General features: G+C 41.1%; 1 protein-coding gene across 1 annotated transcript in view; it reads left to right on the forward strand.

Annotated features, from left to right (window-relative positions):
* Positions 1 to 1,421: 1,421 nt before the first annotated feature.
* LOC139376916 (dystonin) overlaps positions 1,422 to 16,680 on the forward strand; it is a 195,659-nt gene continuing 180,400 nt past the window's right edge. Inside the window, exons 1-2 of the mRNA XM_071119911.1 lie at positions 1,422 to 1,489; positions 6,207 to 6,420. Coding sequence (XP_070976012.1) covers positions 6,243 to 6,420 — 178 coding nt within the window. The 5' untranslated portion in view covers positions 1,422 to 1,489; positions 6,207 to 6,242. The remainder of the gene's footprint in view (positions 1,490 to 6,206; positions 6,421 to 16,680) is intronic.

A 16,680-nucleotide genomic window follows, 5' to 3' on the forward strand; every position in this document is an offset into this window, starting at 1 on the left:
CTGAAGGATAGTCTGTAGTCTAGCCTATGTTTCGGGCTGCAATGAGACGTTCACTATATCCTGTCAATAATATTACCTTCGCTTTCAGTATATAGGGCAGCAAGCCCAGAGCCGGTTGTCTGTGCGCAGGAGGCGCTGCCCTACATCGCGTTTTATAATGATTGCTGCAGCGTTTTTGGTCTTATTGAGACCGTATAGTATTCAAGTTGTTTTGCTATTATTGCTGCTATTGCTTGGAACTATTGCAACAATTCTTTTTTTCTGTTGCTGGCATCGGAGGCTTCGTAACGGGAAACATCCCATAAAATCTGTGCTTTCAGGGCGCTCAAGGAGTCGCGGTGAGTAGAGGCGTCGTCAGCATCTTCAAGCAGTGCGGCTAATCCACCAAACCAAATGCGTGGCATGTCTGCAATATGTTCAAGCATTTTCACACGATTACCTGTTAAATAGGATACAGCCTAAAGTGTATCCTGTGCTATTTTAAGCTACTTGACACACTTGAATCGCCATTATTTTCAGGAGATAAACATAGCATTGGCTACAGTTTAGTGTAGACTCACTGCTATGTGCATGGCCTTGAGGGTGAAATCATATATTACTATCAGTGTCCAAATGTATATTTTCCACTTTATTCACAGTCTTAATTTGTCTAATGGTAGTCTATGATGTCATTACGATAGCCTAAATGTAGCCATGTGCTTATGTGATGTGTTTGAAAGTATCCGAGTGAGTTAAACATCTTTTCATTTGTCCTAGAAGCTGGTCTCAGGACGCATCATTTTCGATCAGAGGTAATCATTCGTTTTTACTTCGGTCAAGGTCAGTAAGTAGCCAATGTCTTCTTTCAAATACAAGATTGTGAAGGAAGTACAAATATATGCTGCTCTGTGTTACTTTTATTATACTTTACTGTATACTTTTGGGAGTTGTGTTGGTGCGCTATTGTTAGGACTGTGTTATGCGCATTGCGCATGTGTGATCAATAAATAATGTGAATGATTCTGCACTTTATGCAGCTTGACTATTCTGGAGAAAAAAATCCACATTTTAATGAAAACTTACAAAATATGCCAACATAGGCGATTACAAATGGAACATTAAAACCCACTTAATTACACAATTAACTTATTAGATTTATGGCAATCCAAAACCAAAGTTCCATCCATGAATGACAATATTTGTCAGTGTGATCCATAATAATACATTGATCATCCAACTAGTTAAATGTCTCAAACATATTAAACAATTTCGGCATCTTTTTCTCTCTCCTTTCTGGACATGATGTTCCATGTTTTTACAGGGTTTCCGGCACAGTCCGCGCCATGCCAGGAGGGCACGCGCTCGAGTGGCAGAGGAAAAGCCTCTTGTCGAAATTCCCCAGAGTGATCATCAGAGTGACTCGTCCACAACTGTGAGGAAACGAAAAGTGAAGAAAAGAGTCCTTCCAGACTTCTATCACTCAGTACAAGTCACCCCAACACGCAAACCCGTAGGTATATTCTTGCGTAATTATAGCCTAATGCCAGTCATTGTCATTCAGGGTATGCATTATAAATTAAATCTGCCTTGGTCAATTATCAGTACGCCGATTTATTTTCTATTTTTCAATTAACAAATACATGCTACAGCGATGATATGGGTCCTTAAATTATTAAAGTAACCAACATAAAATGCGCGCGTAATCCCTATTAACATCGATGCAATTATTGGATGTTTTATACGCAACAGTTAGCCTTCAATAGTTTGACCTTCCGTACCACATCCTGGCGATGGTATTTGAAGTTGAAGCCTTGAAAGTTCAGCAATTTCTTGATATTGCTCATGTTGTCATTTTGCATGTTGATACACGCACCAAGCAAACCTAGTACAATGCCATAATAATAATGCAACCAAATTATTGTCGATATTTTAGACTAACAATCATCTCCATTGTAGGCTACAATCCTTAATAACCCTCACCATATGCCAAACTCTACTGGGTCGAAAAGCAGGATGTAGACAAAATGTTGGTACATGTGTGCTTTTGGGTGTGTCTACATTTTCTATGTTTATTCTGGATGAATCTTGCTCAGTATGGACTTTCAAGTTACAACTGAGATGCACTACTCAAGTTACAACTGAAATGCATGACTCAAGTTACAACTGAAATGCATGACTCAAGTTACAACTGAGATGCACTACTCAAGTTACAACTGAAATGCATGACTCAAGTTACAACTGAAATGCATGACTCAAGTTACAACTGAAATGCATGACTCAAGTTACAACTGAGATGCACTACTCAAGTTACAACTGAAATGCATGACTCAAGTTACAACTGAAATGCATGACTCAAGTTACAACTGAAATGCATGACTCAAGTTACAACTGAGATGCACTACTCAAGTTACAACTGAAATGCATGACTCAAGTTACAACTGAAATGCATGACTCAAGTTACAACTGAAATGCATGACTCAAGTTACAACTGAAATGCATGACTCAAGTTACAACTGAAATGCATGACTCAAGTTACAACTGAAATGCATGACTCAAGTTTCAACTGAAATGCATGACTCAAGTTACAACTGAAATGCATGACTCAAGTTACAACTGAAATGCACTACTCAAGTTACAACTGAAATGCACTACTCAAGTTACAACTGAAATGCATGACATTAAGATGTCTAAACCTCTTTGTGTTATGATTATATTGTTTCAAATGGCCAATATTCATTACAATTACCTCTAGAATTTAAAATACTATAGGCCTATAATAGATTAACAATGTCAATTTGAATGTTACTTGTCCCAAATGTATAATGTTTGGTTTCTGTAAACATGAACATTTACTGATGGATCCTTTTCTCTTGTACCCTCAAGTTCTCAAGAAATATCTTGATTCTTAATTTACTATAGATGGTAGCAATAGCCTACCATGTACGGTTTTAAAAAGTATAATTCTAAATTGCTTTGGGACTTTTTAAATTCACAGGCAAGAAAATATGAAGCAAATATTAGGCTAACTAACATAACATCTATGGAGAATGCAGTCTTTATTGTCTTATTTCTGACATAATGCTGGATGCTGTGGCCTTGTAGCAGGAAGTATTACCAATATTCATTGCTGTTGACTTGTAGCCTAACGGATAAAAAAGTAAATTGAGTAAGATTCTGTTTGATGGTGAATGTCTACCCAAACTCCTTGCTCCGGCCAAACGCTACACCATGCCCACGGAAGTTAGATTCTTCTCTGCAATGTAGCGATAGATAGATAGATAGATATATAGATAGATAGATAGATAGATAGATAGATAGATAGATAGATAGATAGATAGATAGATAGAAGCGGAATGATTCAGTTTGAGTCAGGTGTCGCTAGGTGTCGGGTTAGGGTCGATACATTACCCCCTTTCTTCAGGGAAAGTATGTCTGGACGCTTCACTATACCAAGTCCCTCACGTGTACACACCTGGCCTCAAGGGCACCATCCCACTTCTGACACCATGTAGCGAATTCAGGGGTAGCCCCGACGTGAACCCTGGTCCATCGACTGTTAAGCCAACACCTAAACCGTTAAGGGGAAATTTGAAACATGTTCTGCTTCATATTCATCATATCCAGCACCAACCCAACATCAACATATGTGAAAATTGCAAGTTTCTATGTTTTGTTATAAAAAAAGATAGAGGAAGATAAATTACATCATAAACCAATTAGTAGGCAATATGTAGACAATGCCTACTCATAATTGGTTAAAATCAAACGATGCACAGTGATGATGTCATTGGAAACACTTATCTTCCTCTATCTTTTTTATAACAAAACACAGTCAGTGTGGTGCTGGAGATTATGAATAGGAAGTAGATTTTTGAAATGTTATTTCCCTATGCCATGCCCAAGGTGTGGCTTAACAGTCGCTGAACCAAGGTTCAAGTCCTGGTCGGGGCTACCCCTATTGCTTTCTTTACCCTGCAAGCAGTCTATGGACAATGAATGACAGCAGTCCATGCTTTGTTTTAGTTTAGCTGGTAGTGTTTCTGATTGCATTTGTGGCACAAATCTCATATAGCATTTAGCAAGTGTGGCACAAATCGCATTCAAGTGATGGGACTGATATTAACATTTTTCTCGCATCATGTTCAAATTATCTATAAGTGACTTTGATAAGATTCACAATTAATTTTAGATACGTTCAGATGGTCTGGACAAGATGCGTGAAAAATGCTAACATCGGTCCTATGACTTGAATGGGATTTGTGCCACAAATGCTAAAACATTAGCATTTTTAAACATTGCCAGGGATATAAAACCAAAGCATGGATTGCTGTCATGCCTTCTCCATACACTGTTTACATACTAAGAAAACCAATATGTTATTTTGTGATATGGGTGAACTATCCCTTTAACGGCAAAGGTGTTGCCTTCACAGTCGCTGGACCACAGTTCGAGTCCCGGTCAGGGCTACAAAGTTCATGGATCATTATATTTAGGTCATATCATGCATTGTTTGCACCATTTCAAGCATGATTGCTTTCACCATTGAGCAAGAGCATGCTTTGTTGATACACCCATGGTCAATCAAATGTTGGTGATTGACTGTGATATACCCTGAGTTAATTGTTAAAGGCCCAATGTAGCCGTTTTTATGTCGATATCAAATCATTTCTGGGTGACAATTAAGTACTTTACGGTCACACATTTTCATTTAAATGGCAAAAATTGCTTTGAGCAAAAAACGATGTATCATGCAAGAATTTTGATGGGACTGTCTGGGAGTGGTATGAGTGGGGAGGGGGAAGCTGAAAACGAGCTGTTATTAGCAGAGAGGTTCGGAACAGTCTTTGTTATTGGTCTATTAACCAATTTACTGCATGGTGATGTCACCATGGAAAGCTGCAACACCAATGCCAACCTGCTGATTAGGTCCTGTATTTTCAACCAGCAACTATAGTGAAATAACACTGATCAAATGTTTTCTCATTTTTACAGTGTGTGTTTCATAAGCTGTTGTGCAATAAGATACAAAACCCAGGAAAAACAGAATGTTGACTGCACTGGGCTTTCAATGTCCTACTCTAGTTTAGATTTAAACAGCTAAGTTGTTCTATAATTGTGCAATCGAACTCAACATGTGACTGTATAACCTATTGTTATTTGAGCAGCCACACCCTGCCTCGATGTGTCATCACACGGTGTGGATAAGTATTAGTTATGTACTTGCTCAGTTACCCTATCACAGAGCCTAGACACAGAGAGACGGCCTAGACAGACAGACAGACAAGAACATCATAAATAACCCAACAGAATGCATACATTTTTATTTGGACTTCATAAAGATTATAAGGACAGTGCTCTAAAATTGCACATTCATTGTCAACTAGCAACATTTTTAATGAATGGCACACAGAGCACATGCGCATCAGGCAGCAAAACAACAACCCGACAGTGCATCACAAAGGATGCTCATGGACCAGTCTCTGGATTTATGATTGGTTTTGGACGGTAAACATGGAGACTACGCAGTCACCACTAGACACGCATCCACCCAGGATGGCGCTGTAAGACCGCGTCATTGGCCACAGCTTGCCGATTGAATAATCAGAAATACAGCGCTTGGCTCCTCCAGACTCCATCCGCCCTCTTCTGTATCCTAGGATGGTGACGCGTTGACATGCTAGAGCTCTCGCATCGCATGATACTCTCCCTGGCCCAATCTTTTCACACTCTCTGGGGACTTGACATCATTTCGAGCTCTCAACCCAAAGGGGAGACAAGCATAATGTAATGAGCAGAGTGCATCGCTAGAAGGGTGTGGTTCTGATTAAAAATAACATAGCCTGCCCCGCCGCTGTCTGAGTTTACAGCAAGTGGATAAAGGATTTCGATATAATCAACTGATACCATGTATACAGCGGTAAGTCTTATTTCTGGCCTGGCGGGGGAGCCAGATACAATTGATTTTCATTCTAGCTGCCTGCTTCTGCTTTAGCTTTTTATTGTTGAATCAGAGATCATTGCTAGGCGAGCTGGTTGCTCACACTACGGTGCCTTCCCTGGAGCAATGTACATTTACATTACGCACGTCAGTTTAGGCAACCGTGGGAGTAGCGATGGTGAGACATGTTACATTGTGTCTTTCTGACTGTGCTCATATGTGTGTTGTCATATTTGTGTTACGATGGCGCGAGCAACACATTGATAATTTATTTCTATTGTTTCAACAGAGCTCCGGTTCTGGCAACGCTTCCCTTCACTGTTCCATGTCTTCATCGGCGGATTTCTCGGACGAAGATGATTATAGTCTTAAATCTGGGTCGGTCTCACCGGCACCGGGGGACACGTTACCCTGGAACCTACCAAGACACGAGCGACATAAGCGACAAATTCAGGGAGGATCCGTTTTGGATCCAGCAGAGAGAGCTGTGCTCAGGATTGCAGGTGAGTGCCCATATTTAATTGATTGTCAGGGCAGGCTCTAGCCTTTTGGGGTCTCTAAGCGAGACTTGGTTGCTCCCCCTTCCTCGAGGGCAAAACATTTTAGTGGCCCTCCTTCTTAAAAGAAAGTGATAGTACGATACTTTTGAAGTGAATTTCCTGCAATTCTACACATTTTGCCATGGGGCGGAGAGACATTTATGCATTTTTATGTCAAATTTCATGCAATTCTATTAGTTTTGCTATGGAGGCAGAGAGAAACAAAATTCAATTTTGCAATCAAAAATTGTTAGCTGACATGACTAATTGGGTGACTGTCAGTGACTGACATAACAAGTGAAACATTGCTGATCCACAACCAAATTTAGAATCTGCACCTTGTTAGTCTACTATTCTAACTCTCAACAGTAAATTGAGACCCTGATTTGTAGGGGGGTGGGTTGGGCCCTAAGCTACCGCTGGGGCCCTAAGCGATCGTTTATGTGCTGCTGATAATATAACATCAAAGCCTATTGATTTTGCACATCTATCAGATATGGCACATAGCATCTCTGATGTGTAGGCTACAGGCTACAGGTTCTATTTATTCTCCATATAAATGGACTATGGGCAATTACAGTATAGACTGAAGCAGCTGCTGGACAATCCCATATATAAGCAGTCAGCCACTGTCACTTCTGATACATGTCCAATTCAGACAAAGCCATACATGTGTGTTGGCTTCTGTAGCCAATAATTAAGCTTCTATCTCATAAGAATAGCCTATAACACAAATTAATAAATGCATGTCAAAACCTGTAGGCGAGGTACGTTATTTGCTGTGTTGGAATGCTCACATTAATCCTCTATTCTATTGACCGTCCAATGGCTGTTGAGATTGAGTTCTTTAGGTGAAAGTGCAAGGAGCAGTCATCATTGCCTGTGCATAAGGCTGTGCATTAGGCTATTAGAATCGGAATTTGAATATTCATTGTAATCCTTTAATACATGGGCTTATAAGCTGCAGGGCCTTTATGAGTGCAACTTTTATGTTGGTCTGATGATGTTTATTTTGATTAACATGTTTTAATTTTTTGAATATATATTTTTTAAAATGTGATAGGAATCATTTGATCAACATCTATGCCATAAACTGGGAATTTCACAGTACTTGAACCATGTGGCATGCTGCAAATGCAGTCTGTGAAACAAATGAGAGTAGGCCTAGTAATGATACATTCCAGGGGCGACCTTGCTAAAGGATTTGTTTTTTTGTTTGTTTGTTTTTTGCAAAAAGACTGTTCTCAGACCATTAATTTCAGTTCAGTGGCCTTGACAGGGCTGTGATAGGCCTATGCACTTTTCAATTCAGGAATTAATCGTTAGTCATATGATCAGAACCATAACTATAAAGTCAAGTATTTGGTTGGCAATGGTAATGGGAATATGGGTATATCTGCAGGGTGTGCCTTCTTGCCCACTTATCTCCTTTTCCTGCTTGATGACATTCCTCAACAGAATATTTGGCTTTGATAAAAATGGCGCAACAGGAGTCTATCATATCATAATTAAGCCTGATGTGATTATAGACACTGGCAGGAATGCGGTTTTAACCAATCGGCATTCAGGATTAGACCCATCCATTGTATAACATATCATAATCCAGCCTGATATGATCATACGACCAACATTATGTTATTATAAGGCTACATATGCTATTGCCTATCACACGTACAACCTTCAGTGTGTTGCTTGGTATGAAATGCTATTTGATGTTTCTAAAAGGGGCCCTTATTGTTTTGTTCACGATGTGAGTAGTCCTAAAACCCATCATTTTTTATACCTGAATCTCAGGATCCATGGATTACTTACTAGTTAAAAAATAATTAGGTTAATATAGTTTGGTTGATCTATCCCTTCAATTCACCAGTCCTGAATCTTCCTAATGGCAGGGTGTAGTCATTGTTCAGGTGGATTTGATTTGATAGGATCCCCATTAGCCGACGCCAATGGCGACAGCTCATCATACTGGGGTTCGATACATAACAAAGAAGACATTACTGACAAAGTACTTTACAATTTACATACATTTAGATGCATCTGACCCTTTCCCAATGATGTCTGATACTGTGAAATACTTGCCCTCTGATTTCTCCCCTTTTGTTAATCTTATTCATGTCTGTAACTGTTGTCCATACCATCTTGATCACTTCTCCCTAGAAAGCATTGGTCTATTGATTCTCTGTATGTTATGTAAATAATCTGGTTGAATAGAGCCTGGACTGTGTTGAAATGCATAATCATCAGCATCCTCTGTTCATTCTGGACTGCATTTCCTCTAGAATGAAACCCTTTTAATATTAGGACCTGTGAGGACATCTCCTCTGCCTGCTGTAGCATGTGGGCTACATGCAGACTCATGCAACAGAGATGGAAAAATATATACAATATTCCAGATTAGTGTATCATATGTATAACACAAATAATTTGTTGATCAGTGAAACGTAATTTTGAAGCATCTCTATGTTAAAACAAATATAATATAGGCCTTGATTTATGAATTACGACAGTTGTCATCCTTTTATAATAATTGGATTAAGTATGTTGGATTAAAAATAGGCCTACAGGTGTATGATCTTAATTTGATCACCCTGTTGTTGGAGGACATTTCCCGTGCAGCAGGAAATGCTAACTTGTCATCTATTCAAGGTTAAAAAAGACTTCTAAATGTTCTAATTTCCACTAAAATACCAGACTTGATTTGCCCTAACTAAACATGTATCAACCCCTTCAAAATGTAATTATAATCCACACAATAATCCACAATTCTTGTTGCCTCATAATTATTTGACTCCCCTGAGAAAGTGGTCAAGTTATGATCCTATATCTGTAATAAGGCAATGCCAAACAAGTAAAACAATTGAATAGAGTTTATGCTTAAACTATGTAGCTATACTTGTCATGGAATGAAAACATTGTGGACTGTCTTGAAATGTCTGGAATGGTATCAGTGCTTATTAATGCATATTAAACACAGCAGTTCATGATGACTGATTTCGTAATGAACAGTCGCATTAGCCTCCTGGTATTGCTGGGATGTCAGTAAAAGGAGGGGAGCCGCGTGCATTAGTATTCTCTTGTCCAGAAGCCCTTTCTCCCTCCCTCCCAGACTGTCACAGAACACTACCGGGATTCTCATGACACCGGAGAGGCGAGTCGCCTATTGGTTGTTTGATCGACGACGACGATTGGGGGAGGGGGGGGGGGGGGGTCCTTGCATGGAACAACAGCGCGGATCACTCCTCAGTCCGGATCCTGTCCCGAAACTAGGCTACATATTCTCGTCACAGCGTCTGGTGAATGTCCAGCCTGTAGAGCTCTATGGTGGATCCCCGGTAATGGCTCACTACAACGCGACACAGGCGGGTTATGTGCTCGCGGACGAAAAGGAATACCTTCAAGCTTATGAGGATGTCCTCGAAAAATACAAAGGTATGCTAATTACTTTAGCCTATACTGATTGAATATTTGCGTTAATTGGTAGGCCTACAATGATTTGAAATGAATCAAATAGCCATGTATGGGAAAATTGCTCCGTGGTAGCCTACAGCCGAATGACAGCCCTAAACAAGTGTGTGAGCTTTGCAAGCAATGAGCTTTGATTGCAGCGGGTCGGACAGCGGGTCGGAGTGAATGGAAACATGAAAGTCTAAGCTATCTACTTGTAGTCTACAGCCTTGACAGTTGATATTAGAATTATGAAAGTTATGTTTACCACTTGTAAATAGCCACGTTTTACTGTCACTTTTGTCACGTAAAAAAGGCAGACTCGAAATTACTGTAGGCTATATTTTGGTAGGCCTATTCATTATGGAGATGCTTATTTATTTGAATAAAATATAATGCAGGAGATGTTATTTACTTGCCTTGAACATACGAATGAAGGATTTAATATTGTTGCGTGGATGACACCTATTTTGTTATAACTCTAGTCTGATCTATTGAGCAAATTGTAATTGATGTAGGCCTAAACAACGAGAGGACCGTGGTCCATCAGCTAAAGATGCAGCAGACCTATTAACTTACATCAGTCCATCAAGCATTACATTCAGGCTGAGAGGACTTGAGGCCAAGTCAAGTACTGGAATTACATTTTCAATATCCTGTCTACAGCAAAGCATTCTCCACTAGCTGGATGACATCATCCCTGTTCCCATAATCTCTGACCAGGCCTATAGTGTGAAACTCGAATAGACTACGTCTCCTACAGTGATTGTTTTTCCACTTTATATTTTCCATCTCCCCCACATTATCTGCACCATTTGAACGATCAATGAGTAAAGGTCACCCGTGTGAATGCGTTAGTTGTGTATGTTACTGTGATTCCTTGTTAACCAGTGGTCACTAACAATGCATATTTATGTGGTCTCTCTCTCTCTCTCTCTCTCTCTCTCTCTCTCTCTCTCTCTCTCTCTCTCTCTCTCCCCCTCCCTCCCTCCCTCTCTCTCTCTCTCTCTCTCTCTCTCTCTCTCTCCCTCTCTCTCTCTCTCTCTCTCTCTCTCTCTCTCTCTCTCTCTCTCTCTCTCTCTCTCTCTCTCTCTCTCTCTCTCTCTCTCTCTCTCTCTCTCTCTCTCTACCTCTCAGCTGTTGCTATGACAGCAACAAACAGTCAGCTGTGACCTGGCTTAATGGTCCTTGACTAGAGCCTAATGGAATCATATGATGTAGCATCATTTGGAATGTGTGTCTGACTTTTGTCTCCAGGCGCTAGGTCAGACAACAATTTGTTTTATAATTGGTGCTCCCTACAACCACCACTCCCTACTTCAAATGTTACAAAAAACATTTTGGTTTCTAAAAATGACTTTGGTCCACACTTATTATTGTTACCATAATGTTAAGAATTGCAACCACTCTAAACCGATATTCTATGAATATTATTTCTTTACTTTGATTCTTATAAATTCTTCTCTTGAGCGTATAAATCGTTACAAATGTTGGTAATGTTTAATAATACCGCAATAATCATTTAGTATGTGCACTACTTATCAGTAGTTTATGAAATAAAGGTATTGTAAGGTGTTTCAAGCCCGACAGGGATTTGAGCCGAACATTTGAATACTAGTGATCAATGTCATTGTCACCTGCAGCCAGGGAGCTGTGCTGCAGCTTTAAAAGACAGGCCAATAGCCTTGCAATGCATTGCCAACCACTTTAGGAATATCCCTGTTTGAAATGATCACAAGGCATATCCGTGGACACCTTTCCTTCAGTCAAATGACCTAGTGGCCTCATGGGTGGAATGTTATTCATATTTTTCATAATTTAATAATTAATAAACATTATTTTTAAAAACCCGCAAAAAATCCGGTGTTCCTATGTCAAACAGTTCTGTTATATTTCATTTTTCTGTGATGTATATAAAGTGTAATATTGGGAGGCAAACTCAAAATGTAATACATTTCAACTCTATATCTGACATGGTACAGGTGTCTTCTTTTTTTAAGCTCATAACCATGTGTGTGAGGTGGATACTTTTGTTTCAAAGTAGATTTGTTTAAGACTACCAAGAAAGACTCTGTGGGACCCTGATTTAGCCCACTGCAGTAAAACGTTAATGATCTAAGTTATTTTTCATGTGACAGATAGCTGGAAATCACCTTTTCTGAGGACTCAGTACAAAGTTTTAATGGGAACAAGGAGGAAGTTCAATACTGAATCATAATTAATGTTTTGGTAAAATATATTACCTAGTGATGCACCGATATGACATTTCTGGCCGATAACGATACCCAATATTTTCCTTGCCCCCCCCAAAAATGGTACCGATAAACGGGGCGGGGGCGTATGCCTTATGACTAACGTGACATGGTGTGATGAAAGAAACATACAGGAACTCAAATCCTTCTGTTCACCTGATTTAGAATTTAGAATTTCCTCACAATCAAATGTAGACCGCATTATCTACCAAGAGAATTCTCTTCGATTATAATCACAGCCGTATATATCCCCCCCCCAAGCAGACACATCGTTGGCTCTGAATGAACTTTATTTGACTCTTTGCAAACTGGAAACCATTTATCCGGAGGCTGCATTCATTGTAGCTGGGGATTTTAACAAGGCTAATCTGAAAACAAGACTCCCCAAATTTTATCAGCATATCGATTGCGCAACCAGGGGTGGAAAGACCTTGGATCATTGTTACTCTAACTTCCGCGACGCATATAAGGCCCTGCCCCACCCCCCTTTCGGAAAAGCTGACCACGACTCCATTTTGTTGATCCCTGCCTACAGACAGAAACTAAAACAAGAGGCTCCCACGCTGAGGTCTGTCCAACGCTGGTCCGACCAAGCTGACTCCACACTCCAAGACTGCTTCCATCACGTGGACTGGGACATGTTTCGTATTGCGTCAGACAACAACATTGACGAATACGCTGATTCGGTGTGCGAGTTCATTAGAACGTGCGTTGAAGATGTCGTTCCCATAACAACGATTAAAACATTCCCTAACCAGAAACCGTGGATTGATGGCAGCATTCGTGTGAAACTGAAAGCGCGAACCACTGCTTTTAATCAGGGCAAGGTGTCTGGTAACATGACCGAATACAAACAGTGCAGCTATTCCCTCCGCAAGGCTATCAAACAAGCTAAGCGTCAGTACAGAGACAAAGTAGAATCTCAATTCAACGGCTCAGACACAAGAGGCATGTGGCAGGGTCTACAGTCAATCACGGACTACAGGAAGAAATCCAGCCCAGTCACGGACCAGGATGTCCTGCTCCCAGGCAGACTAAATAACTTTTTTGCCCGCTTTGAGGACAATACAGTGCCACTGACACGGCCTGCAACGAAAACTTGCGGTCTCTCCTTCACTGCAGCCGAGGTGAGTAAGACATTTAAACGTGTTAACCCTCGCAAGGCTGCAGGCCCAGACGGCATCCCCAGCCGCGCCCTCAGAGCATGCGCAGACCAGCTGGCCGGTGTGTTTACGGACATATTCAATCAATCCCTATACCAGTCTGCTGTTCCCACATGCTTCAAGAGGGCCACCATTGTTCCTGTTCCCAAGAAAGCTAAGGTAACTGAGCTAAACGACTACCGCCCCGTAGCACTCACTTCCGTCATCATGAAGTGCTTTGAGAGACTAGTCAAGGACCATATCACCTCCACCCTACCTGACACCCTAGACCCACTCCAATTTGCTTACCGCCCAAATAGGTCCACAGACGATGCAATCTCAACCACACTGCACACTGCCCTAACCCATCTGGACAAGAGGAATACCTATGTGAGAATGCTGTTCATTGACTACAGCTCGGCATTCAACACCATAGTACCCTCCAAGCTCGTCATCAAGCTCGAGACCCTGGGTCTCGACCCCGCCCTGTGCAACTGGGTACTGGACTTCCTGACGGGCCGCCCCCAGGTGGTGAGGGTAGGCAACAACATCTCCTCCCCGCTGATCCTCAACACTGGGGCCCCACAAGGGTGCGTTCTGAGCCCTCTCCTGTACTCCCTGTTCACCCACGACTGCGTGGCCACGCACGCCTCCAACTCAATCATCAAGTTTGCGGACGACACAACAGTGGTAGGCTTGATTACCAACAACGACGAGACGGCCTACAGGGAGGAGGTGAGGGCCCTCGGAGTGTGGTGTCAGGAAAATAACCTCACACTCAACGTCAACAAAACTAAGGAGATGATTGTGGACTTCAGGAAACAGCAGAGGGAACACCCCCCTATCCACATCGATGGAACAGTAGTGGAGAGGGTAGCAAGTTTTAAGTTCCTCGGCATACACATCACAGACAAACTGAATTGGTCCACTCACACAGACAGCATTGTGAAGAAGGCGCAGCAGCGCCTCTTCAACCTCAGGAGGCTGAAGAAATTCGGCTTGTCACCAAAAGCACTCACAAACTTCTACAGATGCACAATCGAGAGCATCCTGGCGGGCTGTATCACCGCCTGGTACGGCAACTGCTCCGCCCTCAACCGTAAGGCTCTCCAGAGGGTAGTGAGGTCTGCACAACGCATCACCGGGGGCAAACTACCTGCCCTCCAGGACACCTACACCACCCGATGTCACAGGAAGGCCATAAAGATCATCAAGGACATCAACCACCCGAGCCACTGCCTGTTCACCCCGCTATCATCCAGAAGGCGAGGTCAGTACAGGTGCATCAAAGCTGGGACCGAGAGACTGAAAAACAGCTTCTATCTCAAGGCTATCAGACTGTTAAACAGCCACCACTAACATTGAGTGGCTGCTGCCAACACACTGACACTGACTCAACTCCAGCCACTTTAATAATGGGAATTGATGGGAAATGATGTAAATATATCACTAGCCACTTTAAACAATGCTACCTTATATAATGTTACTTACCCTACATTATTCATCTCATATGCATACGTATATACTGTACTCTATATCATCGACTGTATCCTTATGTAATACATGTATCACTAGCCACTTTAACTATGCCACTTTGTTTACATACTCATCTCATATGTATATACTGTACTCGATACAATCTACTGTATCTGCCTATGCTGCTCTGTACCATCACTCATTCATATATCCTTATGTACATATTCTTTATCCCCTCACACTGTGTACAAGACAGTAGTTTTGGAATTGTTAGTTAGATAACTTGTTGGTTATTACTGCATTGTCGGAACTAGAAGCACAAGCATTTCGCTACACTCGCATTAACATCTGCTAACCATGTGTATGTGACAAATAAAATTTGATTTGATTTGATTTTGATTTGATATTAAAAAATGTTGCGGCCTTTTAAGCATTCTAGTACAGTTAAATAGTTAACACACACACATGGACGCAGCGGTCTAAGGCACTGCATCTCAGTGCAAGAGGCATCACTACAGTCCCTGGTTCGAATCCAGACTGTATCACATCCGGCCATGATTGGGAGTCCTATAGGGCGGCGCACAATTGTCCCAGCATCGTCTGGGTTTGGCCTGGGTAGGCCGTCATTGTAAATAAGAATTTGTTCTTAACGGACTTGCCTAGTTAAATAAAGGTTACACACATACACACACCACACTGACCAAAACGTTTTTTGTTGGCATTTACTTATGTCCCCATTACCAGTAAAACATCATCAAAACCTATTTCTTTCACTTACTTGCTGGGCTGTTTTATTGTTAATTTGTTCAGTCATTTCATTCTCAACCAGGATTTCTATGGGATGCCGTTTGGGTCTTTGCGTGTCAAAAAACACTACGTGTCAAATAAGCTTGTTGACCAATCAGGACCTGAATATGACTGCATGTCATATAATAATCTAAGGCGTTCATAATTTTTTACATAGTTACTACACATTGATTAGACTATCCCTCGTATTTCATATGTCACAACGATTCATCAATACGTATGCTATGCTGCTGGTAAAGTTGTGCACCTACAGTGCTGGTCATAAAAAAAAAGCTAGCTAGCCCATGGATGCAAACAATGTTCTTCCCCAAGAACATAGCAAACGAAATGATCTGTTTCTGTAGCTATAGTTAGCTAGCTGACTATAGCTAGGTGTCATCATTTAAAATTACCTTCATTTAAAAGACAGTTCTTATTTGATTAATGGTGGTCGGACACCCAGGTGTCATCATTTAAAATAAACTTAATTTATAAGACAGTTCTTCTTGGATTAATGGTGGTCGGACCCATCTATGTGAAGCTAGCCACAATAAGGATTAGCCATAATAGGGACTTTGCGGTTAGCCTTCAAAATAAAAGTATGTCATTGACAGTGATGCAAATGGATACAAATAGTAGAATTATGCCATAATTGAATAGAGCATTGCTAAACAAGGTTGAAATGTTATTATATCAACAAAAGACAATAATTTGTTAATTTGACAAACATCTGTTGAAATCACACTGTATGTATTATACTCTACTCTACTCTACTCTACTCTACTCTACTCTACTCTACAAATTGGATGCAGTCTATCACAGTGCCATCCGTTTTGTCACCAAAGCCCCATATACTACCCACCACTGCGACCTGTAGGGGGAGGGGGGGTGGGTGATTTCACACAGTCACAGTCCCGCGATACAACGCTAATATTTGCGTAAAATCTTCACAGTTGTGTTCTGTGGGTGTCACAGAGTAGACTGATGCCCCATTTTATTGCTTCACATTCCAACCTTGTTCAACATTATCTAGTCTAAATATGGCATGATTCCACCAATTGTAACCCTCTGCATCACTTTCAAAGAGGTACTTTTATTTTGAAGGCAAACCGCATATTCCA

The sequence above is a fragment of the Oncorhynchus clarkii genome, chromosome 20, assembly GCF_045791955.1.
Source record: "Oncorhynchus clarkii lewisi isolate Uvic-CL-2024 chromosome 20, UVic_Ocla_1.0, whole genome shotgun sequence".
Lineage (NCBI taxonomy): Eukaryota > Metazoa > Chordata > Actinopteri > Salmoniformes > Salmonidae > Oncorhynchus > Oncorhynchus clarkii.